Consider the following 26,987-nt stretch of genomic DNA (forward strand, 5'->3'; position numbering starts at 1 on the left):
AAAAGAAAAGAAAGGGGAAAATGGGGCAAAGAAAAGGGGAGACAACGCAAGAAAGGGGTGGGAAGAAAATGGGAACATGGCAAAGAAAAATGATTGGAAGAGGCTCAACAAAAATTAGACGAGTAAGAAAGAAAGGGAAAGAAAACATGCGCAAATGGAAAGTAGAAGAGGAAAAAAGGAGCAAAAGACGTTAAGAAAAAAGGTGGCTCAGGAGAAAAAAAGAGAAACAAGAAAGAAAACTAGGTGGAATGGAGGAAAGAGAGAAAGTTGTATTCAAGCATGTCTTCTTTCTCCTCTGCAAAGAGGATGGCCAAGGTGCACACAACAGGGGGCCCTGCATGTTGTTGGTTTTTTTTTTTTTTACAGAGTGCTAATTTTCCTTACGATTCTCCCCCCCCCCCAGGCTCGAGTTTCTGGGTAGCAGTGCTGGACGGCCGCGTGGTGGGCATGGTGGCGGCGCAAGGCCGCGAGGACGACAACACGGTGGAGCTGCGGCGCATGTCGGTGGATTCCCGCTACCGCGGCAAAGGCATCGCCAAGGCCCTGGGCCGGCGCGTTCTGGAGTTCGCCGTGCGCAACGACTACGCGGCGGTGGTCCTGGGCACCACGGCGGTCAAGATGGCCGCCCACAAGCTGTACGAGTCGCTGGGCTTCCGCCGGACGGGCTGGAGCCACGACTACAGGCTGCCCGGCATGAGTCGCTCGGCGCCCGAGCGGCTCTTCTTCCAGATCCGCTACAGCCGCTACCGCCTGCAGCTCCGTGAGGAGTGAGAGCTCGCCAGGGAGGAGGAGAGAGAGAGGGACGGACAGAGCGACAGAGATCAAGAGCCGGCCGGAGAGAGAAAGAGCCGGCCGGAGAGAGCAAGAGCCGGCCGGAGAGAGCAAGAGCCGGCCGGAGAGAGCAAGACCTGGCGACCGCCCCCCCCCCCCTCCTCTGACAGCTTTTATTTATTTAATCAGTTCCATTTATCATTGCTTCGCATCTCCACTGCTGTTGTTTTTTTTATGATTTGACATCTCCATTTGTTATTTTGTATTGTTTGACATCTCCATTTTTGTTTCGGTATGCGTGTTGGATGCGCACGCATGGCGCACGACAACCAGCGGGTCGGGCGGAACAACCAGCCAACGAGCGTGCGATGCAGTTGAGCCTCGTTGCAGCACCGACGGACAAATTTGGAACCGTTTCGAACTGGCTCGAATTGAGTCGAGCGCTTGATCGATGGCTGAAAGAAAGCGCTGAACATCATGGCTGCGTCCCGGGCGGTGACGCGTCGACGAGCAATACCTACAAATCATCCTCACGCGTTTGCTTCTTCTGATAGCAAAGCCAGCAATGTTCACTCTTTTGCAAAAGTCAACTATGGGGAGAAAAACCCCCTCCTAAAATGACCTTGCTGGTTTTCCCGAGTCTGTCTGCAACCCCTGGCCGGCCGGAGCCGACAGCCTCCCCTGAAAATCTTCCTTGTCCACGCCCTCAGCAATTTCCGCACGAGCGACCCAGCCTTGCCGCCGCACTGCTTTCATGACGTCCCTCGGAAGCTTGTCGGGGCCCCCTACGACCTTCAGCGGCACGCAAAAATTCAATCCCCATTTGGGTGTGGGACAGACGCAAGGCAACGCCGCCGGGACGACCTGTCAAAACGCAGAACGCAAAAGCTACGCCATGCGGCATGCCTGTGTAGCCGTTGTGAAACATAGACAACAAATGATTCATATATTGATATATGCCTGCTATATATAATTATATAGAGAGACATATATACGAAGATGTATTGTGCAGCTTTTTTGTTTCGCTTTTTTTTTTTTTATGATGGGGGGATAAAAGATGATCAATTGCATGGAACGCCTGTCTAAAATTGCAAAGAGGCTTTTACTCGATCCGAGCACAGCGGAAGCGTTTTGAAGCGGGAGGGCTGTTGCATGGCATGCTCGGAGCGAGCTTCGGCTCGGCGCAAACTTGAGCGTCATCGCTTGCAAATTGTCGCAAAGGTAGCGGCCCGACTTGGGCTGCCGGTGTCACGCGCAGAAGGAATGTGTGGAACAAGCGGATAGCACAAGGTTCATTTGGGCATCCAGAAGAGAAGGCCGAGCTTGTGAAAGCAAAAGCAACGTCTCAAGGGGCTCTTTTGGAATTGTAACGTGCACTAATGACGATTGTGTGCGTGTGTGTGTGTGCGTGTGTGTGTACACTACCGCGAGCAATTCTTAAAGGTAGAATGTGGAAAAGGTTCTTCTATATGCAACTTCTCTCCTGTACCCCGTTGACAGCACAGGCAGCGGCAGGTTCTCACGAGCACAAATATACACCATGTGTCTTTTTACTCTGACGATGTCAAGGGGGCTGAGTGAATGTAAAATGCCGACTTGACGTTTTTTCCCCCCTCCCTCCTGTTTCTGCTTTACTTTTGGGGGATGGCAAGAAGTGATCCGTAAGAGGTTGTTTGCTCTTTCACTTTGGGCAAGGCGTCATCGAAATCGGTGGCGCCGTGTGCCGGGAGGCGTTTGGCCGCGGTGAGGGAGACCCCCCCTCCCCCCGGACCGGGCCGACGTACAAAGGACTCACTCCGGACTCGGGTGCCGAGAAGACTTGGAGCACAAGTTTGACTCCGGGTTTTGATCTTTTTTTTTTTTTCCCTGCGAGTAATACGGATAAAGTTTGTATTCCGGTCGGTCGGTCGGTCGGTCGTCGGCATTGGTGCATGATGCGCTCCTAGCTCACACTGACGAATCCAACGCCAAATGCGATTGGTGCATTTTGATTTCCGAAAAATCCTGCCCATGTGCCATCAAAAGGAGCAATAAAGACAAGTAGGCAAACTACAAGATTTCCTCATGGGAATGCTGCCATCATGTTACTTATGCCCCCCCCCCCCCCCCCCCCCCCCTTTTATGTCGACATATTTGTACAAATGTCAAAAGCAAGCGGCGGGATGGATGGAAAGTGCGACTCCCAACTTTGCAAATTCAATGTTTTGAATGACTAAGCTTGTATCAAACATTTTGCTGTAAATAGGGCTCCTTTTTATTCACTCTGAAACAGAAATTTGATTTGAAAGCTATCCCGGCAGGGCACTTGCAGCAGTAACGCTTCATTTATGTAACGCGCGCGGCAAAACATCAAGTGCTCGGAGAAACTGGCCGTGGGTTTAGGGGCGCGGCAGGGTGGGGTGGGGCGAGGCCTCACGTTGTGACATCACCAGGCGAAGGAAGACCCGCTGGTTTTCTCGCACCCCCCAGGGAGAGCAGAAATGCTCGGCTCTGAGATGGGCGATTGGAGCAAAACACCCCTTTGTGCGTGTTTTGCTCCAAGCGCCAACAAGTTCAAGTTTCGCACGACGGCTCCCTTAAGAACCGCACGTATCGCAACAGCGCAGAAATCAATCAAAAATACATATAAAGCCCATCAAGCCAATGGAAGCAGCCCCAAGTCCAAATTTGAAAGTTGCTTTCTACTCATTTGCAGTCCATGGATTGTGATCTCAGGTCAACGTTCAAGCCTGGCTGTTCAAAAGCAGTGCAGAGCGCCGCCACCACGTGTTTTGAGGCCAGGCGGCTCTACCCTGATAGAGGACTGCAAGCTGACAAGACGGGGTTGGGATGTGAAAGCCGCCTTTGGGGGATGGATGGATGGCTGGATGGATGGCTGGATGGATGGCTGGCTGGATGGATGGATGGATGGATGGATGGATGGATGGATGGATGGATGGATGGATGGATGGATGGATGACAGATGGATGGATGGATGACAGATGGATGGATGGATGGAGGGAGGGAGGGATGGATGAAGGGATGGATGGATGGATGGATGGATGGATGGATGGATGGATGGATGGATGGATGGATGGATGGATGGATGGATGGATGGATGGATGGATGGATGGATGGATGGATGGATGGACGGATGGATGGATGGGGCGACTCTGGGGCTGGCCGCTGCATGGCCACCGGAAGAACCTGAGGCCCGCCGATTGGCAGAGGTGACGAATACAGAGCATCGAATACTTAGCATCAGGGGATGCGAGTGCTGGCTGACATATCAAGCGGCTGCAGCGAAAGCTGATTTTTTTGGTTTTAATATCACTTACCTGTCTGTCTGTCTGTCTGTCATGCTGTACCAGCGCGCTGAGGAGAAAAAACAAAACAATTGCAACTGGTCAATGTAAAGGTGGGATTCCCTGCATTGTGATCAACGTGGCTGTACATAAAGTGCATCAATAATAAAAAAAAATGCATTAAGCTTGAACAGATTTACGGCAAGATAACGTTTTTGTCATTTGAAAATCGACACAATTATATCACACGTCTTACGGTTGCCATGGCAGCTGGGGAAGGCTTCAACTGTTGCCAAGTGGAGCCATCTTGCTCCAGATGTAATGGCTGGAGGTGGACGTGAGCAACACTCAAGCGCAACAGCCGTCCGTCATTCTGATGGCTGTCTTTGGTGACACCTCTTCTCCAAAAAATACACAGGCCCGAAGAATGCAGAGCACACACTGGGCGGGGGAGGAGAGCGCTGTGTCGGTGGTTGGGTCACGTCCACACAAACCCGACAGAACAATGAGAGGATAGGCGGCCAGATTCCCAGGATGATGAGGCAGCGAGCTCTGCTTAGAGAAAAAGAGAGCTCATTAAAATTGATGATAAAAGTACTTTTACAAATGGCAAAAAGAAAATGGCACAGGTTTGCTCACCTTTAAACGGGAGAAGGTCAACATTTCAAATCGAATATCCTGGGTTTTCAAAAAGCTGCCGTTTGAATGGGGGGGGGTTCAGTGTTCTACTCCCTCTATATGGCGATGCTTGGACCATTCATCAGAGAACAAAGTATCAAAAGATCACGCTTATGCGGAGACGTGTGCGAGTGGGTGAGTAGTTGCGGAATGTGTGTGTTTGTGCGAGGGGCTCCAATCAAGACAAAAGGGGCTCCAGCCAAGTATTTGGGGGGGAGGTGAAAAAAAAAAAAAAAAGAAAGAAAGACATGGGCTGGAGGCCGAATTGTCCTTCTTTTATGAATGAGAACGTGCATGCATAGCACAACAGGCCAAAGTGCAGAACAACAATCATCTAGTTACCTGTCTATCTATCGACCTATCTATCTATCTATTGTCTAATTACACTAGAAAAACAGCAAGTTATAAATAGCAGTCATTTAAACGTGACGCCAGTGGAGAGTGGGCGAGAGATTTTTTTTTTTTTTTAGTTATCGAGCATGTGCGCCCAACACAACCAAGCATGACTGAACAAAACAGTGCAAACGAAAACCAGAGGAAGAACCGGTGCAATCCAGTGCTGCCCTTGCCCCCGGATACGGATGGAGTGAAAAGCAGCGCCGGCAGCAGCTGCCGGGTTTCCATGGCGATGCGGATGTCGGACAAAAAAAACAGCCGAGAAGTGGGAAACGGAGCGTCCAAAACACACACGCTCAAACGTAAGAATAGAGAGGGAGAGAGAATGAGATCAAATGTGAGAATGAGCTAAGCCGCTACGTGAAGCGCACACATGGAACCCCAGGACTTGCCACAGGAGACTGCCACCTTCAGGGGCACCTGGGAAACAAACACATACATTGCATGTGCAAGGAGCCACTCGGCCGCACGTTCAGCCGCAGCTACGTTCAGCCGCAGCTACGTTCAGCCGCAGCTACGTTCAGCCGCAGCTACGTTCAGCCGCAGCTACGTGCAGCCGCAGCTACGTGCAGCCGCAGCTACGTGCAGCCGCAGCTACGTGCAGCCGCAGCTACGTGCAGCCGCAGCTACGTGTAGCCGGTCGAGAGCTGGACCTACTCCAGTCTCCACCTCCGGCAGTTGAATCTCCCCTTTTTCTCGTCCGCGTTATGTCCGTTTTGGAGGCGGCAAATTCCACACAAAGTGCCTGTATGCGCTTGCTACTCACGTCAAGATGGACTCCCAGATGGTCAATGTGGCTCAAGGACTCCATGGTGCCCTCCACCAGAGCTGCACAGAGACACATTTGAAGTGGTCTGAAAGGAAAAGGCAACACCTACAAAATCACAGGTCGTTACCGGAAAAGTCTTCCACCTGCGGGTCCTTCACTTCGAAGAGGAGCTCATCCTTGAACTGAGCCATCAGCCTGTCGCAGCAGACACGCGCATTAGTTCCCCTTTGCGTAACATTCCCGCGGCTCGGCCGTGGTCATACCTGGCCGACCACCCGTCGGAGGCGGAGAGCATCTCGGACACTCGGATCATTGCCATCTTGCAGAGGTCGGCGGCGGAACCTGCACGGAACCACCATCTTGGTTTCAGCTCGTCCGGCGGGAGCGGAACGCCGCGAAGGACCTTTACCGACCTTGCAGCACAAACGCCATGGCCTTTTTCTCTGTCCGCAAGCGAAGGGCTGACTCTTCAGAAAGGATGTGTCGCACGGGGCGCTGGCGGCCCAAGAGGGAGCGCACGAAACCTGAGCAAAAAGGACACGCCAAAGCTCTTTGTTGAGTTGAGTTGAGTTTTTGGTTTGCCGTCAAAGTCAAAGCATCGGGTTTGGCGACTTTGGCGGGATTGCGCAAAGCGTCACAGAGCTGCTTCTTCTCACACATTCCAAAAATGTGTTTAGTGTGCTCAAAGTCACCCGGGATTGGTTGCCAAGCAGCGGCTGGCTGTATAGGAACCGTATAGGAGTGCAAGCAGCGCTTCTGCCTCTGTGCACAATGATGACACAACTGGTGTCGCTTCCCACCACCGTAACACACATGCAGCAGCTGTGCGGCCATTGGGACACACAGCAGAGCCGTACATTCCGATCGCGGGACAATGGCCACGGCTTTGCCACTAAATCCCTGCAGTATCCCTTACTGTGAGGAAAGTCATCCGGGGCACGGAACCTGAATGGCCCTCTTGCCATCAAATACGTAGGAAGTGAGCTCACAACCGCTTTGGGCCCACACAAAACCCCTCCGCTGACCCCCTGACAACTGGCACGGTGACCTTTGTGCCTGCCGTTGAGGCCCAGTGGCGCTTGGTGGGGGGGGGGGGGGGGGGGGGGGGATGGGCGCTTTGAGGCCGCTCTATCCGTGTGAGCGACGGCGGCGGCTTGCAATAGGCTGCCCCTGCATAGAATCCACGCAAGTGCACGTGTGCCGACCAAACGGGATTTCCACACTCTCACGCCTGAGAATCTCACAAGCGGGGCCGACAATGACTAGGGCTGAACCATTTCGATGAATACATCAACTAATTGTGCTTTCACTCCCCAAATAATATGGATACCATCAATATTTGGACTGCTCTACTTTTAAGACGAAAGGCATTCCCGGTTTTGGGGTGGGTTGCGTGGCGAAGATTACGTTGTGCTTTATTGTCCGTGAAAAGCCAACCGGAGCGAATCAAATATTACATGCGGGTCAGCTCGCCAGGGTAAGATTGCGTTTGCAGATTCAGCAGGAGGGCCCACTTTTCTTTTTTAGTCTAGCATCTCTGGCGCCCAGCATTTTGCCACCGACTGAACACGTCATCACACGGCCACGGCCACGGCCACGGCCACGGCTCGCTTGTTCTTTGGTTGATGTGATGTTTGCAAGGGGCGCACGAAAAAAGCAGACCGTTCAAATCCACTGTGCGGCAGATGCGTGGAGCGCCCCGGCAACGTGCTTCCACTCGATTTGTAATTAAGAAGAAAGATTGTTGCCACCCTTTTGTTAGGCGCCGTATTTTGCGAGTCAAGCGTCTCGGCGGCTGTGCTGCGTGTGCAGTTCAAGTCTAATACGCAGTAAAGCGTATTGAGCTGCCGCCGCCGCCGCCGCCGCCGTTGCTCTTGTTCTGGCCGACGCGAGCGCATTCATTTCCTCCCTCGGCCAAAGCGGGTGCATTCATTTCCTCACCTCGGGGGAGAACGCCCGACGTACCTTGTTTGCGGCCCTGCCGGAGAACGCTCAGCGTGAACGCCTTCACTTTGGGGAATTCCAGGAAGAAGTCGTCTTGGAATCGGTGGGCCGCCGACATTGTCACGCCCATGGTGTTGGCCAGGCAATCGCGCCCTGTGGAGGGGCACGGACAGGGATGGGCTGCTGTCAGAAATTCCGGTAGCGTCCGTTAAACTCCTCCAGCGTTGGATTAGATATTCTGCATTATGTATGACGATTGGCGCCCGGCTAATCAATCAGAAGGGTGCTATTTGGTCTGTTTACTTGTGCTGCTCCAGATATGCATTTGGCAGATGCTAGCCGTTGCTAGCGAAGGCACGTTGCATTGTTTGCTAGCATTGAGCGAAGTGGCTCCACGTGTCCTTTCGATTCTCCTCGCTTCTGTCTGTTTAGCTTGACAATAAAGCAAGTTCCTACTTGCTTGTCAGGACGGTCAATATTAGCCAAAGTGCCGCCCATCGAGAGGGTTGAAGTTTACGGCCGCGATGTCGAGCTTTGTGCTCGGGAATAGCTCGTGGCACAGATCTGCCCGGCCCAATGACGCTTCATCTTTGTATTCCGTCTCCATGGCAACGCATCCCTCCACCGGGGACTTTCCGGTTGAGGCTGAGCACTGTCTATTTAGCTTCTCTTTTTTGATGCCTACATTTGCCACCTTCTGAGTTTGCCGTTTGCTTCCACAGTCAGGACGTACCTCACCTTTTAGCTGAAGCTCAGTCGGGATGAGCTCCAGCTCATTCCTGGCGCGAATGAGTTGAACATCGAGGTCGTCGGTACTAACCTTTCCCATACAAAATGGAGGACACGATGCGCCTGGCTTGTTCCCTGTCCTCTGACGACGCCGCGCGCTCGTGCGCCCTGAATAAAAGACGAGGTGAAGATGCCTATGAATGACAGCACATCAGGAATCAAATGTTAACGTGACTCAAGTATACGTTATCTCCTTCTGACGAAGGAACGCGTCGATTATGGAAAGTCATCAGGGACAGACAGAGAGGTCGGAGCCTCCGACAGGGCGGGCAAATAAAAAGACCTCCGAACGTTGTCAAGGCTCAAGGCCGAGTGACCTCAAAACGAGGACGAGCAGCCCGACCGGAGCCCGTCACAGCTGGAACGCTCAAAGTAGATTTGGCAAAATCCCGCACAAGTACAAAGAAACCAAATTGATGGGGACTTCAATTGGCAGATGAGCCATTAGAAAAAGGCTGCTGAGCAGGCTGCGCAGAGACCTTTGAAACGCCGCTTGGAAATAACACACTTCCAGAACCTTCTCGTGTGTGTGTGTCCGACCCACCATTCAGAGGCTAAAAGAGCATAGGCGTCGGCCTCGGCGTCACGAAAAAGGTGGACGAGCTTGCGGTCGCCGGAGAAGTGAGCCAGGAGTCGCAGCTCCAGCTGGCAGAAGCCTGAAAAGAACACGAGCACATGTTCATTTCAGCCAAATGGATGGATGTTTAAAATGAGAGGCTAACGCTACTTTGCGCATTTCCATCTATCGCGGGTGCTCTCGGAGCCGATTATCCGCCATAAACTAGGGATTACTGTATTTCAAGTACGATGACGATTACCGTTGTTTGGGTTCGGTCATTTGTCAGTAAAATGCTCACAATACTAAATACATACAGCGAATCAAGTGCTCGGTCGGTGAAGGAACGAGCCGTGGCGGGTGGCCATTTTGCGGCCAAAGGACGAGCACGTCCGACCGGTCCCGTTCAGAAGTGGGATTCCCTCCCTCCGCGCGATCCTCTCTAACCGGGCGGAGTACCGACGAGCCTCTCGGTCCATCACTCTCGGACGGTGATTTCACGGAATTGTGCTCCTTTGCATCCTACGCTTGGACAATGTGGTCGTCGGGCGCTCGCAAAATGGGCTAAATTCTTTCGTTACAAAGCAGAAGAGCGCGCCGGCCGACGTAGGTTGTATTGGTACTTCACCTGCGGCGACAAAGGTCCAGCCTTCCTCCGAGACGTACACGGCACGAGGATCAACACTGGTCACAGCCGGGTCGCTTCCTGCGCAGAACAAAGTCACAGTGGGAAAGTGAAGTGCATTCAAGTCTCATTTTCAGCTGTCTGTCCGTATTTGAATCGGCTCGGGTGGAGCAAACAATTTTGCTCCTTTTCAACCGGGGTTTGAACTAGCGGCAGCGGCGATTGAATCAAACGGTCACAGCAATTGTTTTCATCCGTAGCGGACGTTGCCGCCGCGTCCTACGCCGGCCGCGACAGCAAAACAAGTCAGTCCAGAGCGGACGTGAGGAGAGGAGAGGAGAGGAGAGGAGAGGAGAGGAGAGGCGAGGCGAGGCGAGGCGAGGCGAGGCGAGGCGAGGCGAGGCGAGGCGAGGCGAGGCGAGGCGAGGCGAGGCGAGGCGAGGCGAGGCGAGGCGAGGCGAGGCGAGGCGAGGCGAGGCGAGGCGAGGCGAGGCGAGGCGAGGCGAGGCGAGGCGAGGCGAGGCGAGGCGAGGCGAGGCGAGGCGAGGCGAGGCGAGGCGAGGCGAGGCGAGGCGAGGCGAGGCGAGGCGAGGCAAGGCAAGGCAAGGCAAGGCAAGGCAAGGCAAGGCAAGGAGCAGGATTTGATGACAAGCAGGCAAGGCAAGGCAAGGCAAGGCAAGGCAAGGCAAGGCAAGGCAAGGCAAGGAGCAGGATTTGATGACAAGCAGCTTTGGCCGAGGTGATGACGTTAGCAACGGCCGTACGTAGAGAAAAAGGGAGCGGCGCGGGCGGCCCTGCAATGCGGCCGCCGCGTCGACAGATGGAGGGAACGCTTTGTGAACAGGTCAGTCCGCTGTTGGCAAAATCACTGCGCGGCGTCACTCGCCTTGGCTGCCATTTTAGGATGGAGTCACATTTCAGAAACATACTCAATCCATGGAGAATTCTCAGCCGGCGTGGCCAGTGTGCTCCTTGCTTACCTTGGCCGCGTGGCATCAGGGCGATCTTAAGCGGCTCGCTCGGAACGGCGTCAAAGTTCTAGATGGGTACAAACAAAACGGTGAGTATGCAACACAGGCAAATGCAGACTTGTCTCTAATAGCCGTGTGATTGGGTTGAATTTGATTGAGATTTCAAAATGAAGCCAACTGACACGCTGGTCATATTTCAGAGGATGGCTCGGGGCAAGGAAACGGCGTCTTTGAGAGCGAGCGCACAAGCGGCACTGGAAGACCCCACTGGATGATTGCGACGCCGCTTGAAATAGCAGCAAAGGCGCGCTAATCATCGGCCTGGACACCGCGTGGTCACGTATTTACAAGGGTAGCTATTTTGCTGCCAAGGGAGCAAAAGAGAAAAGCAATGGGTCGCGCCGAGCGGAACTCGGGCTGCAATTCCCAATCAATCGTGATCTCCCCGCGCCTAGCGTTTGCGCACAAAAGAGACCATCCGGGGGAAAAGGCCCAAGGAAGAAATTCTCGGCTTCCGCACCTCATTTATTATTCAGCAGACATAGGGAGGGAGTGACCGAGGCAGGGTCGGCGAAAAGGACCGCAGAGGCGGGGCGTGGGCAACAAAGTGCAAATGTGCGACACGGCAAATGGCTGCTCACACAGAGGCGTCAAAGAGAGACACAAACGGAAAGCTGACTGCGAGGACCTTGTTGAACAGACGCAGCTCAAGTGGTGTCGGGCGATTTGGTCCCATCGACTCGTCGTGGAGCATATGCTCAGGGGGGAAAAAAACAAAACAAAAAAAAAACCCACACACGTTGGCATTTGCTTCACGTGGCGATTACAAAAGTAAACTCCGCACTGGCAGTAAGAGAGGTGCTGAGCTCGCAACTGGAACGTTGTGGCCACTATGACTCAGGGCAATACAGTAGCGGGTACACTTCTGCGGGATCTAAAAACAGATCAAGCAGGAGAGGGCGGAAGCTCGGGGGGAGGGCGTTAGGGTTTGTAAAGATAATTCTTTTTTGTGTTCTTTACTTGTTTGTATATTGTGTACTAAGTCTTGTCACTGTGGGACAGTGATAGATAGATAGATAGATAGATAGACAGACAGACAGACAGACAGACAGACAGACAGACAGACAGACAGATAGATAGATCTTGGCATGTGAAGAAATTGACAATAAAGCAGACTTTGACTTGAAAAGACCGAACACTACCGTATGTCGCGCTCAATTGCTGTGGTATTATTTCTCGTCGTTTCAATCCTGCCCATTTATTTGGGCGGCGAGAAACAAAAGAAATGAGATCAATATCAAGAATGCCCCGCCGAATCCGATGATTCCCGTTTTTTGGATTGCGTCAGCTATGCCAGTCTTCCCCCCCCCCCCCTTTGCTCACATCAAGCGGTTGATGAGCAAAAAAGACCATATACACGTTTCATGGGCAAAGCGCCGGCGTAGCGGATAGCGACGCTTTCTGCACCTACTGGGTTTGCTGAGCAGAGTCTGCCGGTGACGACGCTGGTCTGCGACCATTTTGCGGAGAAGTGGCCCTGTGGAGTTTTGCAGCGTGAGCCGGAAGGGATCGGCTTTGTTTACGCCGGCAATCAAAGCGACTCCCTCACCTTAGTCAGCATGTGCACGTACGTATCGTCGACAAAGTTGGATTTGGCTCGTTTCACCTGGAGGACACAATGCGGACGTTTTTTACGGTAAGGGGGGAAAATGTTCTGACGCGCTCATGACCCACCTCTCTGTACTCCTGAATAATCTTGGGTAGCGGATGCACGTCTTGGTACATCTGCAACTGCAGCAAAGACAGGGGAGGGGGTTCATCTTCCGAAAAGCATTTTGCACACTTTTTTTCCCCCCGTTTACAAACGCAGAGTTGGCCTCTACCGTTTTAGCTGATGCCGTCTCCTTCTTGCACTGGGGACGCTTCTTCTTGAAGTGCTCTTGTAGACGCAGTTTCTTAAAAAGAACCTGTAAAATTGAGAAAGAACATCAAAACAACGGCTGCTACCAATATTCATTTGGCCTACTAAAATTCAGTCTAAAAAAACACAAACAAATCAAATGGCATTTTTGGGTGTCAGGCGCAACGCTGTTTTGCAACACTTTGCACACGTTTGTAAGTATTGTTTCGCTTTAAAACTGAGGGGGGAATAAAATAAATAAATGGATTGATGATTTTTTTTTTTTTTTTTTTACATTGGTCTTATGTGTAAATGTACTATACTTAAATCATATTGGGTTGGTTATCCAGTCATGCAAACCAACAGTCAAAAAGCCAGTGCAGAGCACATAGGGAGTTACTGACGTGACGGATCTGGATGGGGCTGGTCATGAGGAAATCTTGTCCTGCGGCTACATTTGCGGCCTTCTCCAAATGGTTCATCTTCCTCTGCCGGAGACAGCAATGTGAAAGAAAAACAACAATACGAGTGACAACCGCGCGCCACTGAGCCTCGAACCCACGTGGAGCATAGGCCAAACAAAAATTCCCCCCATGGGTCCTTGAGTTTTTTTATGACGAAAAGAGCTTTTGTGTTGTGTTGGAGACATTTCCGACCTGAGCCCCAAATGGAAAACGTGTGTCTCCTTCATATTTAAAAGCGCAACGCATTCAACACATGGCCACCCAAATACAAGCAGCCTCAGCGGCACGAGCGTCGCCGACCTCGACCGCTCGGTTGCAAACAACACGCGGGGGGAGACTTGCGCAAACACACGCACACGCACGACTCAGCAAGTTGGCCGAAGCGTACAGCTCATGCTCCTTCTCGACGCGTGCTTGGAATTGTCACCCTGTTTGCGAAAAATAAACGAGAAAAGGAGACGAGGCGGACGATGGCCGGCCGCGCCAAAGGCTTTTGGCCGCCTACCTCGAGCAGGTCCGACAGATGCATCAAAGCGTCCGTGTCCATCTGGATGCGCTGGCTCTCCATGGCTGAAAGAGTACAAGCAGCTTTCACAACTCTGGGATCATTGGAGAGCCAGCCCAATAACAAGCAATTTCTCTTCATTGCTCCCCAGAACTGAACATTGATTTTTGTACGGAAACTGATGTCGAGTAATTGTCGCAACGGTCTTTCGGAAGGAATATGGAGTAAGTGTGTGGATCTTTCCATCCATTCAGATAACCTTTCTGCCTGTCATTTTTCTCGTCTTTGAGCTTGAAGCGTGCCCTACGTCATTTTGTCAAGGAACAGGAGATTCCGTATGTGCGCGTCTGTGCAAGAAACAAATGCCGCCGCGCCGCGCCGCGCCGCACCGGACGGCAAGGCGTGCAATCAAACTGCGTTGCGTGTCCAGCTGTCGCCATTCGTATTAGCGGCTATTTGTTGCGTCGGGGAGCCCCAAAGGACGTGAATGAGTCAATCACCTGCTAGAACCGGAATCATTTTCAGCTCAACGTCCGAGTAGATGCTCCAAAGGCTTTGGGACTGGAAGCACAGGTGAGCAAAGCGCATGAGCGTTTGCGACCCGCCGTCCAAGTGAGCGAGAGAGAGACAGAGAGAGAGAGCGAGTCTTTGTACCCGTATTTCAGCACAAAGCTTCTCGTTCAAGCAGTAGAGGGAATAGAGTTCCAACAAGACCTGGGACACAGGCGCAAAATGACAGTGCGGCTCACAACGACGAGATGCGCCTCGAGAGGCTTACGTACAGTGGCCGGCGTCGCGGGGGGCAGGCTTTTGCGGGTGTGTTTCCGAAAGAGGTCTGGGTAGCAGGAGCAAGGATCTTCGGGGTCCAGGAGCCAGCCCGACACCTGAGGGTCCAGGATACGGCAGCCCGACACTGGACGAAAGAGAAAGGCTAAATGAAGGACACACCAGTGGTGAGGAGCGGTGGGCCAGTTGACACGGAATGATGCCCAACCGGCCATCACCCTAACGGACATTTGCAAGTCTCTCCTTAGAACGTACCTACTTTGCGGCGATTTTTGACGGTGAGCTCTCGTTTTCGGGACGACCGGTGTCACGTTGCAAGCCAAAGCTATGGCTTTCAAGGTCACCTCTCGAAAAATACGACTCCCGCTCTCCCTTTGTTCAATTTGGACTTTATAATCATAAGCTTTCTATTTGGGGAAAGATTGGACAAGTTTTTATTCGGACAAACTATGTCCTTCAACTTTCTCAGCGTTTTTATGTCCGTAGTGACGCAGAGCCGAACCCAGCGGTTCTTAACCTGGGTTCGATCGAACCCTAGGGGTTCGGTGAGTCGGTCTCAGGGGTTCGACAGAGACTCCACCGAGGAGGTCCGAACAAACCTGATATATTGTGTAAATTCTGATTTGCCAGTATGTAATTTGCCGTGAGTTCACGCATTGTGTTGGTTTTGTTCGTTGAACAAGGTGATCTTCACGCACGGCTCATTTTGTACACCGGTAAAAAACATCTATGTCTTGAATTGCAAACAACAATAATAATAACAACTCGCCAACGAGGGGCTCAATGAATGTGCATATGAAACTGGTGGGGTTCGGTCCCTCCAACAAGGTTAAGAACCACTGGCCTAACCTTTGGCAACGTTGTCTGTCGTAACTGCTGTGTGGATTCTATGATTCGCTTTGAGTCGTTGTTTGCGCTACGTACCTTGTTTCCAGCTGAGGTGCTGTCTGCACAAGCGCAGAGCCGTGCTCAGCCATTCCTTGGCTCTGTAGCACACGGTGACACCGGCTCGCGAGGGCAGCCGCTGCAGCACGTCTCTGTACAAAAGGCAAAATGGACGGACCGCTGACACGCGCCCACGCACAGACAAAGCCGGTACCTGGTGAAAATCTGCTCTTGGGCCTGCGGCGGGTCGCGGTCCAGTCTGTGGTAGAGCAGGAGGTCGTTTTGGCCGAGCGAGCGCCTCCCGTGGCAGCCGTCCACGTCATTGATGAGAAGTAGGAGGAGGCCGCACACCGGCTGCGTGAGATTGGGTGGACTCTAGCGGAGGGACGCATCAAGGGCAAATGTGAGCTTTTTCAGGGCGTATCGCCCGGCTCGAGAAGGAACACGTTTGCTGACCTCTTCTGACTGGAGCTGCGTGCCACCATCTTGGTACACCAGGGTAAGCAGGAGCGCCTGAGCCTGCTCAATGTTTGCCATCATCTGCATTTTCTCATCTGGGCTCAGCGTCTCGGTGCTCTTCACCTTAGGGACCCCGGCCAAAATTGCCAGCGGCCACTTCATTTCAGAGGTGCCGGCGCAGGCGCCGCCGCCGCCCCCGCTTTGTCGGGTTTCCCGGCCGGCACGGCGAGCGGAGGTCGGCTGCTGTTTAGGCCTCCGAGTGCCAGTGGCTGGTGACGACAGACGGTTGGACTTCCCCCAAGATGATTGGCGCGGCTTCATCGCATTTTCAGAGCGCAGCGACTTGCTCTTCTGCTTCGAGGAGGAGGTCTTCTGAAAAGCAGAATGATATGAGCGCACGACTGCCTTCGACCAGAGTATTTTCATCCGTGCTGGGACTTCTGAAAAGTGGAAATGCAAAGTACTTCAAGTCTACTTCTCGCGCATTCTGCAAATAAAACCCCAGTCTTTTTCAAAGCGGCCATTTTGAATGACACTTCTGTAAAACAGCCCCAAGTCCTCACTCGGCTTCTTTTCAGCAGTCTTCTCGGTGAGTAGCGGTCTCTCTGCGGCTTCCCTGAAATTAACAGAGGAGGTCAGCGCGGGTTTGTCGGCAAGCGGGGGACGTGCATACGCCAGAAGACACGCTTACCCGTATTGCTATGAGAGCGAGTCTCCATCAAGTTGGTGCAGTCTGCCAGTTGTTCTCTGGAGGGGGATTTGGCGTCGGCCTTGGAAGCGTCACCACTGGGTGGTGCATCTCTAATCATGAAACTACACCCAGGCTGGCTCTCTTCCTTAGGCTTACGCGCACTCTCTAGAGACGTGCTCGTTTTCTCGGCATCCTCGCCGTCGTAACCTGGCCAAGTCAAGCCCTCAAAAAGATCCAGAGACAAAGCCATCTCCACGTCCGCTGAAGGTTTCCCGAAGTCGGTGGTGATCTGATAGTCAGAGGTGGCGGCGTCCTCCCTGATGCGCAAGGTGAAGAGGTCATTGCCCTCAACATCAGGAGGAGCACTCCGGCTAATTGCGCCACAGCTCATAGGGTCCGTCTCTCCCATCATCACGCTTGCACTCGGTGGAGCTTCATCCAGGTCTGCTCCCGGAGGCCGGACGATTGGTACCGCGTCGTCTTCCCAGTCGGCAATTGGCCAAGTGACCGTCTCGGATTGGTCTCGGATGAGTTCATCTATCCAAGAGTAACCCAAGTCGGCACCCTGATTCCGTGAATCCATCCCTGCGTCGGGCCGCGTCCGATCGAGCTCGACATCACCGCCGCCGTTGCCGTCCTTTGGAGGATTGCTGCCGAGGACACGCGCCCCAGTTGCGCCGCTGCTGGGCACCGATGACATTTTTTTTTTTTTTGCTGTTGTCGTCATGACATCCAAAAATGCATTTGTCACTTACCATTGCGCGACCACAGGGCCGGGAGTCGCAGCCTCCCTTTGGATGCTCGGATGCATTCCCGCCTGTATTTCTCCAAAGGCAGAATCGGGACCTAAGCGCAATCAATGAAGAACCAGAAATAATCATTAAGCTTCACATCTCTCTCCAGAGTACAAGCAGTCTCCGTCCGTCCGTCCGTCCCTCCGTGCAGCACTGTGTACAGTACACTGAAATATTATTAGCGCATTTTGTTGCTCTTTTGCAGTTTCTGTGATTCCGATCATCAAACACATATAAGTAACCCTAATCCCAGTGACCATAAAATGCAGCTTTTAAATACGTATCAAGGGAAGAAACAATTCAAAGCTACCTTGCACTGTGTTTCAAAGTATTAGCCAGGTTCACTTTTACTGCGCACGCAAAAGCTTGATTGGCGCTTGTTCTTCCGTCGTTACTTTTGGACAACAAAGCCATTTCTCGTCATATTTCAAGTACCGAAAGAGAAGGAAAATATCGAATGCAGCGAGTGCAGACAGCGACTCAACGGGGAGAAGACACAAAGAATCAAAGTTTGGACACCATCTGCAATAGCTTCACATCTCACTCTGACCTTGGTCGATTTCTTCCAACTCGGCCTGCAGAAAATCCAAGAGCTCCCGCTCGACGACGGACAGGGTTCCGGTGCTGGCTTTCTCCATCTTGTCTGTGCTTTTGTTTGTTGATTTTGATCTACAACAGAATTCAAATGCACCTTTATTACCGACACGTCAAAAACACAAGGACGTTGTCACGCTGTTGCAAAACTAGATATATAAAAATATGGATGGATGGATGGAACATGATGTGAAAAATTTCAAACTGTCAATTTCTTTGAATAATTCTTTATTTCGACAACGTTTTCCATTGGTCTATTCGCGTCTGCTCGTCAGGAGCCTTCTGCGCTCCAGGTCCTCAAGTGCGCTCTGCAGGAGTTGGACATCCAAGTGGAAGCGGATGTAGAGCTCTCTCTCGTGTCTGAGGAGGGAATTGCACTCCAGCTGGAGGTGCTTCGTGTTGATCTTGCCTTTGATTTCATGGACGGCTTCTTGTAAACGCTCCAAACACGATTCTGCTTCTCGGAGTTTTTCCATCAACTCCTGTGGGCAGAGGATGGCCATTAAACATGTGACATAAGTGTTCTAGCTTTTGGGATTTTGAATGTGGCTCAAAAGAGGAAGCGCAATGTGCCACCAGCTTACTACTGTATATGCACAAACGGTCAAACTCTCACATGCAGATTTGGTCCGCAATGCACTGCTGTTTGGTGGTGAGGAGGAGAACATCGAACAAAAGCAACCCACCTGTGCATGGGGGCGCAGCAGGAGAACATCGAACAAAAGCAACCCACCTGTGCATGGGGGCGCAGCAGCTCCCGGTCAGCAGTGGCCACACGCTGACAACTTACACGCAGCTCCTGGAACTCCAAGGACACGGCCTCGCGAAGGGCCTCGCAGTGGCCCTGAACCTGAGCCACTGTGAAGTCCTGGTCCCGGCTGGCCGCCGTCAGCGCTTGATGGGACGCCCGGAGGTCGTTTGCCAAGCCGCAAGCAGCCTGCTTGAGCGCCTCGTACGTCTGAAAAGGTTCTACTCTCCCACGGGACGAATGGTGCTCGAGGAGGAGCCGCAGGAGTCTGAGGGGGAAAATGAGAAGACTGCTCCGTTACTGAAGCCTAAGCGTTGTGCGAGCTGGGTCCCAAAACTCGGACTTATAACATCCTACTTTGACGCCGTCTCGGTATCAAGGAGCTGTGAAAAATAGCCCTTTGCCACCATATTGTGAAATCTAGTAGTCACTACAAAGTATGATGGAGATGAAGTTTTGTTTAAATAAAAAAAAAAAAAAAAATGGTGCTTTGCTGCCATCTGCAGACCATTTTGTACCTTCAATCAAAATCCTTTCAGGAAGAAACGGCTAACAATGGCGAGCCGCAACGCCCACAGTGGACGCACTGTTTTTATGCTCCAGCTCATAGCTGAGTGTTTACAGTGCAAAAATTGGGCAACACGTACAAGATGATGCAAAAGGCCTGGCTAACCAGGGTGCAAGAACGTTGCTTCGACGCGTTACCTGCGGAACGTGGCGTCCTTGCTGGTGACGATGGGGTTCGGCCTGGTGTTTAACGCCAACTCGGGATGCGCCAGAGCGCCCAATCTGAGGGACGTGGCGTCGCGTTCTTCGACAAGCCTGCCGTTGACGTTTGCTAGATGATTCAGGCACGCTCGCCACTCTCGTAACTCAATCTGCTGAGCCAAGCGCAGGACGTCGAAGGAGGCCTTCTGGCGGAGGAGATGATCACGTACCTGGTAAGACATTTGACAGCCATTTATTGTTTTTTCATGTCACCGGCACAGGGGAGAGTCACTGAAGCTAACGAGACAGCTGCCAAATTTGTCTGTATTTTTATAAATCAGGGTATGGATCCCAAAGCATTACAAAAGGGCTAGTCGATGGCTTGCCAATCCGCAGCCTTCATCATATTTGATCTGGTCCTTTGGAAGACGGCTGGAGTGCAAACACGAGAGGTCCTTGTGTTCACAAACCTCATCCAGTTGGCTGGCGAGATCGCTCTGTAGAGCCAGTTGCAGGGCCAAGTCTGCCTTCAGCACCGGCACGACCAACAGCCGGGCGGACTCCCGAAGGACCGGGGGCACCGGTCCGCGGAGCTGAACTTCCGTCTCCGCCTCCACGGCTTGCAATTCCATCCGAGACGCCAGCTCGCGCACACGAAGCGAGGCCGGGTTGGCGATACGCTGCTGGGGTAAAGCGGTCGACACGAGAGGTGACGGACGCCCACGCACCGAATCGTCCCATACGTTCTTGTCGCGGCGCTCCGCGTTTACCTGGACGCTCGCCAACGTCTCGGAAAGCCAGTCGCGCCCGGCCTTGACGCTCGCCTCCTCTGCTGTGGCTTGCATCAGTTGGTGCTGGGTCGTGATGTGCACCAACTCAAGTCTGGCCACATGGGTCCTCTTTTGCGCCGCTTCACTCTTTTTCTTATTCTCCTCTTTCTCTTTTCCTTGACAAGAGCTGAGGTCCAACCCCTGGAAACTTTCTGAGGAGGAGGTATCAACAAGGTCCGCGAAGAAGTGATTCCGAGCGAAAGCGGCGAGCGTTTTGGTGTTGAGCTCCTCTTGGCGAAGATACAGATTCAGAGAGAGCTGAGAAAGAAGAGGCTCGCGCTTTCGGCCGGCGGATGCGTGCGCCGCCGCTTCCGGCTGAACGGGGAGGTGCGACGTCAGCTCGCCCGCCTTGTCTGCGAGGCTTTGGAGCTCAGCGTTGGTGTTGGCGTTCTCGGCTTCGAGAGAAGCGCTAGCCTCCTTTAGCTGGGACGCAGCCCGTTCCAGTTCGGCGGCGAGCCGGAGGTCCGCATCCGCACCGGAAGCGGCCACGGCCTGCAGCCTCTTGAGGCGCTGCTGCTTCAGAGCCTTCTCCTTCATCAACGCCTGAAACTCCGCTTCCAAATCTTCCACAGTGGCACACTCTTCGGCTGAACTGCTCTCTTTGAACGGTCCGATGGTTTTAAGGACCTTGTCTAAGGCTGCTTGGTCCAAGACGGGCACGCCGGACTTCTGGAGCTCTCGATAAGTCTGCACTTCCTCTGTGGTCAAAACATTGCTCTGGTTCAGGCTCTGACAGACAAAACGCAAGAAGTGCAGGTTTTCCGGAGAACCGTTGAACATCCAGTCGAACTCGGAGGGCTCCAGAGAGGCTGCGTCGGGATAGCCCAGTCGAGCCATGGCCTCCACAAAATGCCCACCGCTTAACATGGCGCTCGCTTATCTTGTTGTTGTTGTAGAACTGGAAGGGAACAAAGGCTTGTTAACTTGAGTTTTTCCCTCCAATCCTGTCCAGCACATTTAAAAACAACAGAGCCAACCGACGTGCGGCACACGAGGTCTTCTTGTGGCGCTGAGGCTAAACATCTTGTTCCATAAATGTAATCATTTTTCTATTACCGTTCTATTTTGTTGCGTTGGTGATTGAGGAATGAGAAACGGCAAATGTCTCTTTGGGACATGGGATTAGCAAGGTAGCTTGAGGTATGCCTTTAGCTTGCTTTCTTTTCCCTTCTCTAAGACACTCTTTGCACAAATGAGTTGATTTCATTGAAGACTGCCACGTCCGATCACAGAGTAGGAATCCTGGAGACGAGCGTTAGACCTTGTTCCGCCATCTCGCAGAGAAGGCTCCACGGCTGTGTCTCCAGCTTTCTAGCATACATTAGAAGGCAGCTTCCTGGTATTTCCTCTTAGCATAGCGAGCATCAAAAATAAAGAACGGGGAAAAATATAGCTGTAGAGATACGCCAAATGTCAACGTGATGAAAAACAACTCACAATTTCAACGGGGTTCCTTCCCGCAGGTTAGCAAGCGGCCACTCGAAGGCGGCCGCGGACTTGAAAGGCGCGCCTAAGCCTGAACGTCATCAACAGGGGACACTGTCGACGTGATGACGCACGCGTGCTTTCAGCCAATCGCGTGCGAGCCAAACATTTAAGTTTCCGCCCATCTTTGATCGTAGTCTGCCTCACATTAAAATCTCCGCAATACCCAAGTTGGAAAGGGTGCCTACTGTCCTCGTCCTACAGTCGACAATAACTGGTATGGGAGAATGGCAAAGTTGAAACGTATTCTTCTTTATGAATTTTACGAGGAAGCTGCTAAATCACATGTTCTAGCGCTCCAAATGCGCCCGCGGTCTTTTTTAGTTCAAGAATTCACTTGAAACGAACTCGGCAACAATTGCATTCCACATCGGAGAATATTTGCTCGAAGACGGGATATGAAGAACACCACGAGTTAAACTCAAGGGTGTGCAGACTTTTGTTCTCAAGGGCCACATGGGCTTTTGAAGAGGCCAGTCGGGCCGTGTAATTTGCAGAGTAGGTAAAACTAAATACGTAGGGTAAAGGTTTAAATCGGTGTAAAAGAGCTTTGTCATAAATTCATAATCCATCTTTTTTTTAATATTAATGCAATTAGATTTTCAATTAACGGCAAAGTTCTTCATTGTGGGAAAGCTTATTTATTACAGTGACAAACGTCAAATTATTTCGCATACCACTTTTGTATTTTATGTAAACTGGTGATTTTTGTTCAGGCTCTTTTTAAAATTGTACTTGTGAGTATTTTAATTACAACTAATTGGATAAAAACCGTATTAACGGTTTATGATACCAAAATGATGCTTATTTCCTGATCGCAAGTACGATCCATTTATCGCTCATCGCCCAAATATTTTATGAAAGAAAAAGCATGTACAATCGTTGAAATTGTAACTATTTTCTATCGTCAGTGAAGTAGCTTACGAATGAGCAATATTCATCCATCCATTTTCCAAATTGCTTCTCCTTCCGAGGTTGGCCGGAGCCTATCCCGGCTGACTTTGGGGAGTAGGCGGGGGACACCCCGAACCGGTAGCAAGCCAATCGCAAGGCACACGGAGAAAAACAAACAATCATTCGCAATTTGGAGTGGAACGCTTATCTAAAATGGTCATTTTTATCATCAACGACTTGCTAACATGAAATAATCATCTCGTTGATAAACATTGCGTTTGCCCGGCCCAGCCCAGCCCGGGTCGAAACGGCAACCTCCCCGATCGTATTTTCGGCATGACATTTTAACGTGGTCCATCCAGGTGCTGACCCAAACGTCCAACCATGGTTCGAGCTAAGACGTGGACCCTGAGCAAATATTTCCAAGGCTTTCCCAAGGAAAGCGACTTCCAGCTCAAAGCCGAGGAGCTCCCCGAGCCGAAAGATGGACGTACGGCCATTTTGTTGTTGTTTTCACGTTCAACTATCAAACTGCAGTCTTTCCGTCTTATTGCCGTTTGTTTTGTTTCAGAGGTGCTTTTGGAGGCCTTGTTTCTGAGTGTTGACCCGTACATGAGGTCAGTGAAAAGAAATCCGCTTTAAAAAGTTCCATTCAAGGGAGACTTTCAAACATTTTTTAAATCTTGTAACATTTTAAAATATATAAATATTATATTATTGATTAGAATACAAATGAATTTATTGCTGATGTTTGACACCAAATTATTGTGAAGAATCATGATTTCAGTTTCATCATTTGCAATCGGATGTTTGTTTGCTTGTTTGTTTTTTCTTTCCTACTTTCAAATTCTTTCTAACGCGATTTGAAAGTCTGCGTTGCCAAATGTAATAAAGTCACTTCCTGTCTGCTCAGGCCTTTTAGCCGCGTTCGCATGAAAGAAGGAGACGTGATGATCGGAACTCAAGTGGCCAAGTAAGGAGCAGAGAGACGGCATCATGCTCATGTGCAGCCGCAGAGCAACAAACAGGACAGACTGACTCACTGGGATGGAACGGCAATGTTGAGGATGAGTCACTCACGTCTTCAAAGTTCTCCTGGCTTTGTTGTCGTGTAGGGTGATCCAGAGCAAAAACGCAGCGTTTCCTGTAGGGGCCCACGTCGTGGGCCGCGGCGGATGGAGAACACACACCGTGTCGGACGGCTCCGACCTCATCCCGGTCATGCCCGATTGGCCTCGGGACGTTTCGTTGTCTTTGGCTCTTGGCATCGTGGGCATGCCTGGGTAAGGAAGGGAGGGAGGGAGGGAGGGAGGGATGAAGTTAGTTGTTGTCAAACACCTTGCAGCAAACGCAAAAGCAAGTCACGCTTCCATCGCAACCTATTGCGCAAAGTCGAAATGGAACGTGTCCGCCGAGACAAAGGTGCAGTTGAGTTAGCTTCCATCTGTGACGTGAACGCGGCCGTTTTGTAGCTGTGACGCTGAAGTTGAAACCAGTGAGGAGCGTCAAGTCACACATACGAGAAAGATACCAAAACGTTGTGTAGGTTAGGCTGCGTCAACGCCGACGTGGGAGCAGCAGTCGAAGAACAGAAGGCGACTCTTGTTCCGTATCTGGCACAAAAGAACTCTTTCTAGCTGGCGTCTATCCAATCGTTCAACTGCGACTCGACGGTATTATTGCAAGCGTTGAAGGAGAAAGGCGAGCCGGATCCTTACCTACTGCACATCCTCTCGGTCACCAGGCTGACCGCTCTGTACGGAATCGAAGAAGTCCTGGAGCTGAAATCGGGCGAGACGTTGCTGGTGAACGCGGCGGCGGGGGCGGTGGGCTCGGCGGCCGGGCAGATAGCCAAAATGAAGGGCTGCAAGGTGGTGGCTTCGGCGGGCTCCGACGCCAAGGTGGCCTTCCTCAGAGAGCTGGGCTTCGACGAAGCCTTCAACTACAAAACGGTGGCCTCCCTGGAGGAAGCTCTGAGGAAGGCCGCTCCCGACGGATACGACTGCTTTTTCGAAAACGTGAGCCGACGACCGCGTTTCCTGCCCTCGCGTTTCTGTCGCTCCTCATACTTTTAGGACTACTCTTCAGGTGGGAGGCCCTTTCTCCAGCGTCGCCATGTCACAGATGAAAGATTTTGGAAGAATCGCCGTGTGCGGAAGTATATCCACCTACAATGACACCGAGGCGCAGACAGGTACACGCGCGCGCGCGCGCGCGCTTGTGTTTTCATTTAAAGGAACGCAATTTCACTAGAGGGCGACATTGTCCTTTTGAGAAACTGAGCGTCCCTTTGAGAGGAACCTGGTCATTTCTGCTCTTTGGAGAGTTTCAACAAAATACTTAATTGCATTTTTTGGTCAATACATTTATCACCAAGGTCATTTAAAAGCGGATTTTTGCTATCTGTGGGGGAACTAGGCCAGGCCATGATTAGCATATAACTGAACAAAATGTGGCGGCCTCATGTGGCCCGCGGGCCTTACTTTGGCGAGCCCCACCGTGGGGAGCCATTTTGAGCTTATATCTGTCGCTCTGACAGGCCCGTATCCTCAAATGACCATGATCGTCAAGCAGCTCAAGATGGAGGGCTTCATGCAAAGCAGATGGGAACCAAAGCACCCAGAGTCCCTCAGGAGGCTCATGGCCTGGTTGAAAGAGGTTTGTGGAGGGAGGAAAAACACGTCACCGTTGGACTTGCCGCCATTGTTCCTCCCTGCAAACAAACGGCTGCTTTTGGTTTCCGTCTCGCAAACAAACAAACAGCTGCTTTTTGTTTCCGTCTTGCAGGGTAAACTGCAGAGCCACGAACACGTCACCAAAGGCTTTGAAAACATGCCGGCGGCTTTCATGGGAATGCTGCGAGGAGAAAACATCGGCAAGGCTATCGTGGCAGTCTGATGTGAAGACACCAGTCAGTATTAGTCCGAGTGATGGAAACCACACAACTCGCAAGAATGACAACGCAACTTTTTCCCTCTGACGTATTGAGCATTTAAAAAGGAATAAATCACGTGCAAGTTTTGGCAGCCTCGCAATACTGATGATGCAATTGGCAGCAATGATAGCCTGAAGTCTTTTGCGTGTGATGACACAAGCTTGGGGGGGGGGGTCTAGTACGCAGCCAAATTCTTGCCCAGATCCCAGGTTTTTGTGATATTAAAATCATTTTAAATTCCAAGGTACTGTATAAACTATTCAATAGACTACCAAGTAAAGAAACAATGGCGCAAGACTGACATTACAAAGAGCTGAACATCAGCAATTTCCTAAACGTGGGGGTAAACTTTATTGTGGTCTGAAGAGACCCATTATAAATCTAAAAGGTCCATATGTTTGGCTCAAACAAGATGCATTTATCGCGTCTTACTCCGACAGTCTGTTAAATCCAATGAAATAGCACGGCGATTAAAGATGAAGGCCTCCCGCTCAAGTGTGCCAACCCTTTATTTTTGCCTGATTTGAATCTGAATGGCGGTCGCGAGAGCCTCGTCGCCACGGTTACCAAAGATGCTCTTCATTTATTAATGTTAGTGAACCACTTGGTCATGTGGTTGGTCGGGCACCACCGTCCTTTCATATAGTGAGCTATCTTGCTACTACTACACGTGTAGGGTGCAGTTCGTGAGAAAAACACAAATGATACAAATAGTCTAGAAGCGTAACACCATTGCGTGGATTCGGTTGACAATATGTGAAAAACAGAATGAAGCTCATAAAACGTTGAGTCTGTTTTTAAAAGCTCTCGGCGTGTGCGTGTAAGCGCTCTACCTTTATTTTGGTGGTTGCACTTCCCACTTGTATTTTGAAAAATCACACGACTTCCTCATGTGCTTGTGTTGAGCTTGCCGCAGGGAGGAGCGTGTTGCGTCCAAAGCGCCGTAACGGCACCCAAACCGAGTCATTTCCACTGAGCCTTCAAGCGTTTTGCAAAAGTGAGCTCGCTGCCTTGCCCATTTCCCCCAGCAACAATCGCCATGGTTTTGATCAACATTGAAAGCTTGGTAAGTTGGCTCGGTTTCCGTGTGTTTGTAAGCCCAAACCATCATCATAGAATAGAATAGAATAGAATAGAATGGACATTTGGCATGTCTCCACGATTGTTCCCACCCTTTGCTCGAAGGTTGGAACAGTTCACTTATGTGTGGACTTTGCTGCTGTAACATTAACCACTGAAGTAATGGTCGGGACCGCGAATCGACATCGTTGCAGAAAGAACGACAGAACGATAAAAAAGGCTCAAGGTACATCGCTAAAAATAGTGAAAATAGTGACCGATTGGGCAGAGTTAACGTAGCTAACTCGCGGGGGGGGGGGCATTGGCGTGACAGAGCCCGCCCGCACGCCCGCCCGGCCGGCCGGCTATCGAAGCTAATGCTAATTCTTCGGCAAACAAGGATGGCGTCACACCTACATTTCCGGACACCGCAATTCCAATCCAAAGGACGTTAACGACAACAATCA

General features: G+C 51.5%; 5 protein-coding genes across 14 annotated transcripts in view; 3 read left to right on the plus strand and 2 right to left on the minus strand.

Moving 5' to 3' along the window:
• Nucleotides 1-4,250, plus strand: part of aspnat (aspartate N-acetyltransferase) — a 7,061-nt gene extending 2,811 nt beyond the window's left edge. Inside the window, exon 3 of the mRNA XM_088395475.1 lies at nt 404-4,250. Coding sequence (XP_088251601.1) covers nt 404-771 — 368 coding nt within the window. The 3' untranslated portion in view covers nt 772-4,250. The remainder of the gene's footprint in view (nt 1-403) is intronic.
• The window catches only part of poln (polymerase (DNA directed) nu), a 27,805-nt gene that overhangs the window by 431 nt on the left and 387 nt on the right, over nt 1-26,987 (minus strand). The window contains exons 2-30 of one of the 7 annotated variants that reach the window (XM_088393536.1): nt 17,818-17,936; nt 17,229-17,319; nt 16,474-17,156; nt 16,346-16,398; nt 15,780-16,154; nt 15,538-15,698; nt 15,363-15,475; nt 14,435-14,565; nt 14,307-14,366; nt 14,153-14,213; nt 13,653-13,717; nt 13,088-13,171; nt 12,667-12,750; nt 12,518-12,574; nt 12,393-12,449; nt 12,255-12,320; nt 10,793-10,850; nt 9,816-9,893; nt 9,176-9,287; nt 8,663-8,739; nt 7,864-7,995; nt 6,312-6,422; nt 6,162-6,240; nt 6,026-6,093; nt 5,896-5,957; nt 4,695-5,549; nt 4,312-4,607; nt 4,089-4,125; nt 2,869-3,957 (exon numbers count right to left, since the gene is read on the minus strand). In XM_088393536.1, coding sequence (XP_088249662.1) covers nt 5,478-5,549; nt 5,896-5,957; nt 6,026-6,093; nt 6,162-6,240; nt 6,312-6,422; nt 7,864-7,995; nt 8,663-8,739; nt 9,176-9,287; nt 9,816-9,893; nt 10,793-10,850; nt 12,255-12,320; nt 12,393-12,449; nt 12,518-12,574; nt 12,667-12,750; nt 13,088-13,171; nt 13,653-13,717; nt 14,153-14,213; nt 14,307-14,366; nt 14,435-14,565; nt 15,363-15,475; nt 15,538-15,698; nt 15,780-16,154; nt 16,346-16,398; nt 16,474-17,156; nt 17,229-17,319; nt 17,818-17,936 — 3,109 coding nt within the window. In that variant the 3' untranslated portion in view covers nt 2,869-3,957; nt 4,089-4,125; nt 4,312-4,607; nt 4,695-5,477. Of the gene's footprint in view, nt 1-2,868; nt 3,958-4,088; nt 4,126-4,311; nt 4,608-4,694; nt 5,958-6,025; nt 6,094-6,161; nt 6,241-6,311; nt 6,423-7,863; nt 7,996-8,662; nt 8,766-9,175; nt 9,288-9,815; nt 9,894-10,792; nt 10,851-12,254; nt 12,321-12,392; nt 12,450-12,517; nt 12,575-12,666; nt 12,751-13,087; nt 13,172-13,652; nt 13,718-14,152; nt 14,214-14,306; nt 14,367-14,434; nt 14,566-15,362; nt 15,476-15,537; nt 15,699-15,779; nt 16,155-16,345; nt 16,399-16,473; nt 17,157-17,228; nt 17,320-17,817; nt 17,937-26,987 lie in introns of those variants that run through there. The other 6 variants (XM_088393275.1, XM_088393359.1, XM_088393116.1 and 3 more) reach the window with 6 other exon arrangements.
• On the minus strand, nt 18,073-23,756 carry haus3 (HAUS augmin-like complex, subunit 3). 4 transcript variants are annotated; one of them, XM_088394274.1, is made up of 6 exons: nt 23,607-23,756; nt 20,088-21,045; nt 19,788-20,000; nt 19,315-19,547; nt 18,595-18,877; nt 18,073-18,343 (listed from the first exon to the last, which is right to left on the minus strand). In XM_088394274.1, exons 2-6 carry the CDS (start codon nt 21,012-21,014, stop codon nt 18,116-18,118), a joined length of 1,884 nt encoding a protein of 627 aa, XP_088250400.1. In that variant the 5' UTR covers nt 21,015-21,045; nt 23,607-23,756; the 3' UTR covers nt 18,073-18,115. The 4 variants fall into 4 exon arrangements, with proteins under 4 accessions (XP_088250400.1, XP_088250479.1, XP_088250252.1 ...); XM_088394353.1 differs by lacking the exon at nt 23,607-23,756 and adding an exon at nt 21,585-21,717 and having other exon boundaries at nt 19,788-19,997; XM_088394126.1 differs by lacking the exon at nt 23,607-23,756 and adding an exon at nt 21,585-21,717.
• LOC148403101 (prostaglandin reductase 1-like) lies at nt 21,699-25,547 on the plus strand. The gene is made up of 9 exons (XM_088395351.1): nt 21,699-21,849; nt 22,889-23,016; nt 23,098-23,143; nt 23,440-23,499; nt 23,642-23,809; nt 24,271-24,544; nt 24,615-24,720; nt 25,066-25,184; nt 25,314-25,547. Exons 2-9 carry the CDS (start codon nt 22,911-22,913, stop codon nt 25,422-25,424), a joined length of 990 nt encoding a protein of 329 aa, XP_088251477.1. The 5' UTR covers nt 21,699-21,849; nt 22,889-22,910; the 3' UTR covers nt 25,425-25,547.
• txnb (thioredoxin b) overlaps nt 26,358-26,987 on the plus strand; it is a 2,497-nt gene continuing 1,867 nt past the window's right edge. The window contains exon 1 of the mRNA XM_088395696.1: nt 26,358-26,527. Coding sequence (XP_088251822.1) covers nt 26,501-26,527 — 27 coding nt within the window. The 5' untranslated portion in view covers nt 26,358-26,500. The remainder of the gene's footprint in view (nt 26,528-26,987) is intronic.

Source organism: Syngnathus floridae, chromosome 1 (assembly GCF_059516105.1).
Source record: "Syngnathus floridae isolate MCC-2025c chromosome 1, RoL_Sflo_1.0, whole genome shotgun sequence".
NCBI classification, from domain to species: domain Eukaryota; kingdom Metazoa; phylum Chordata; class Actinopteri; order Syngnathiformes; family Syngnathidae; genus Syngnathus; species Syngnathus floridae.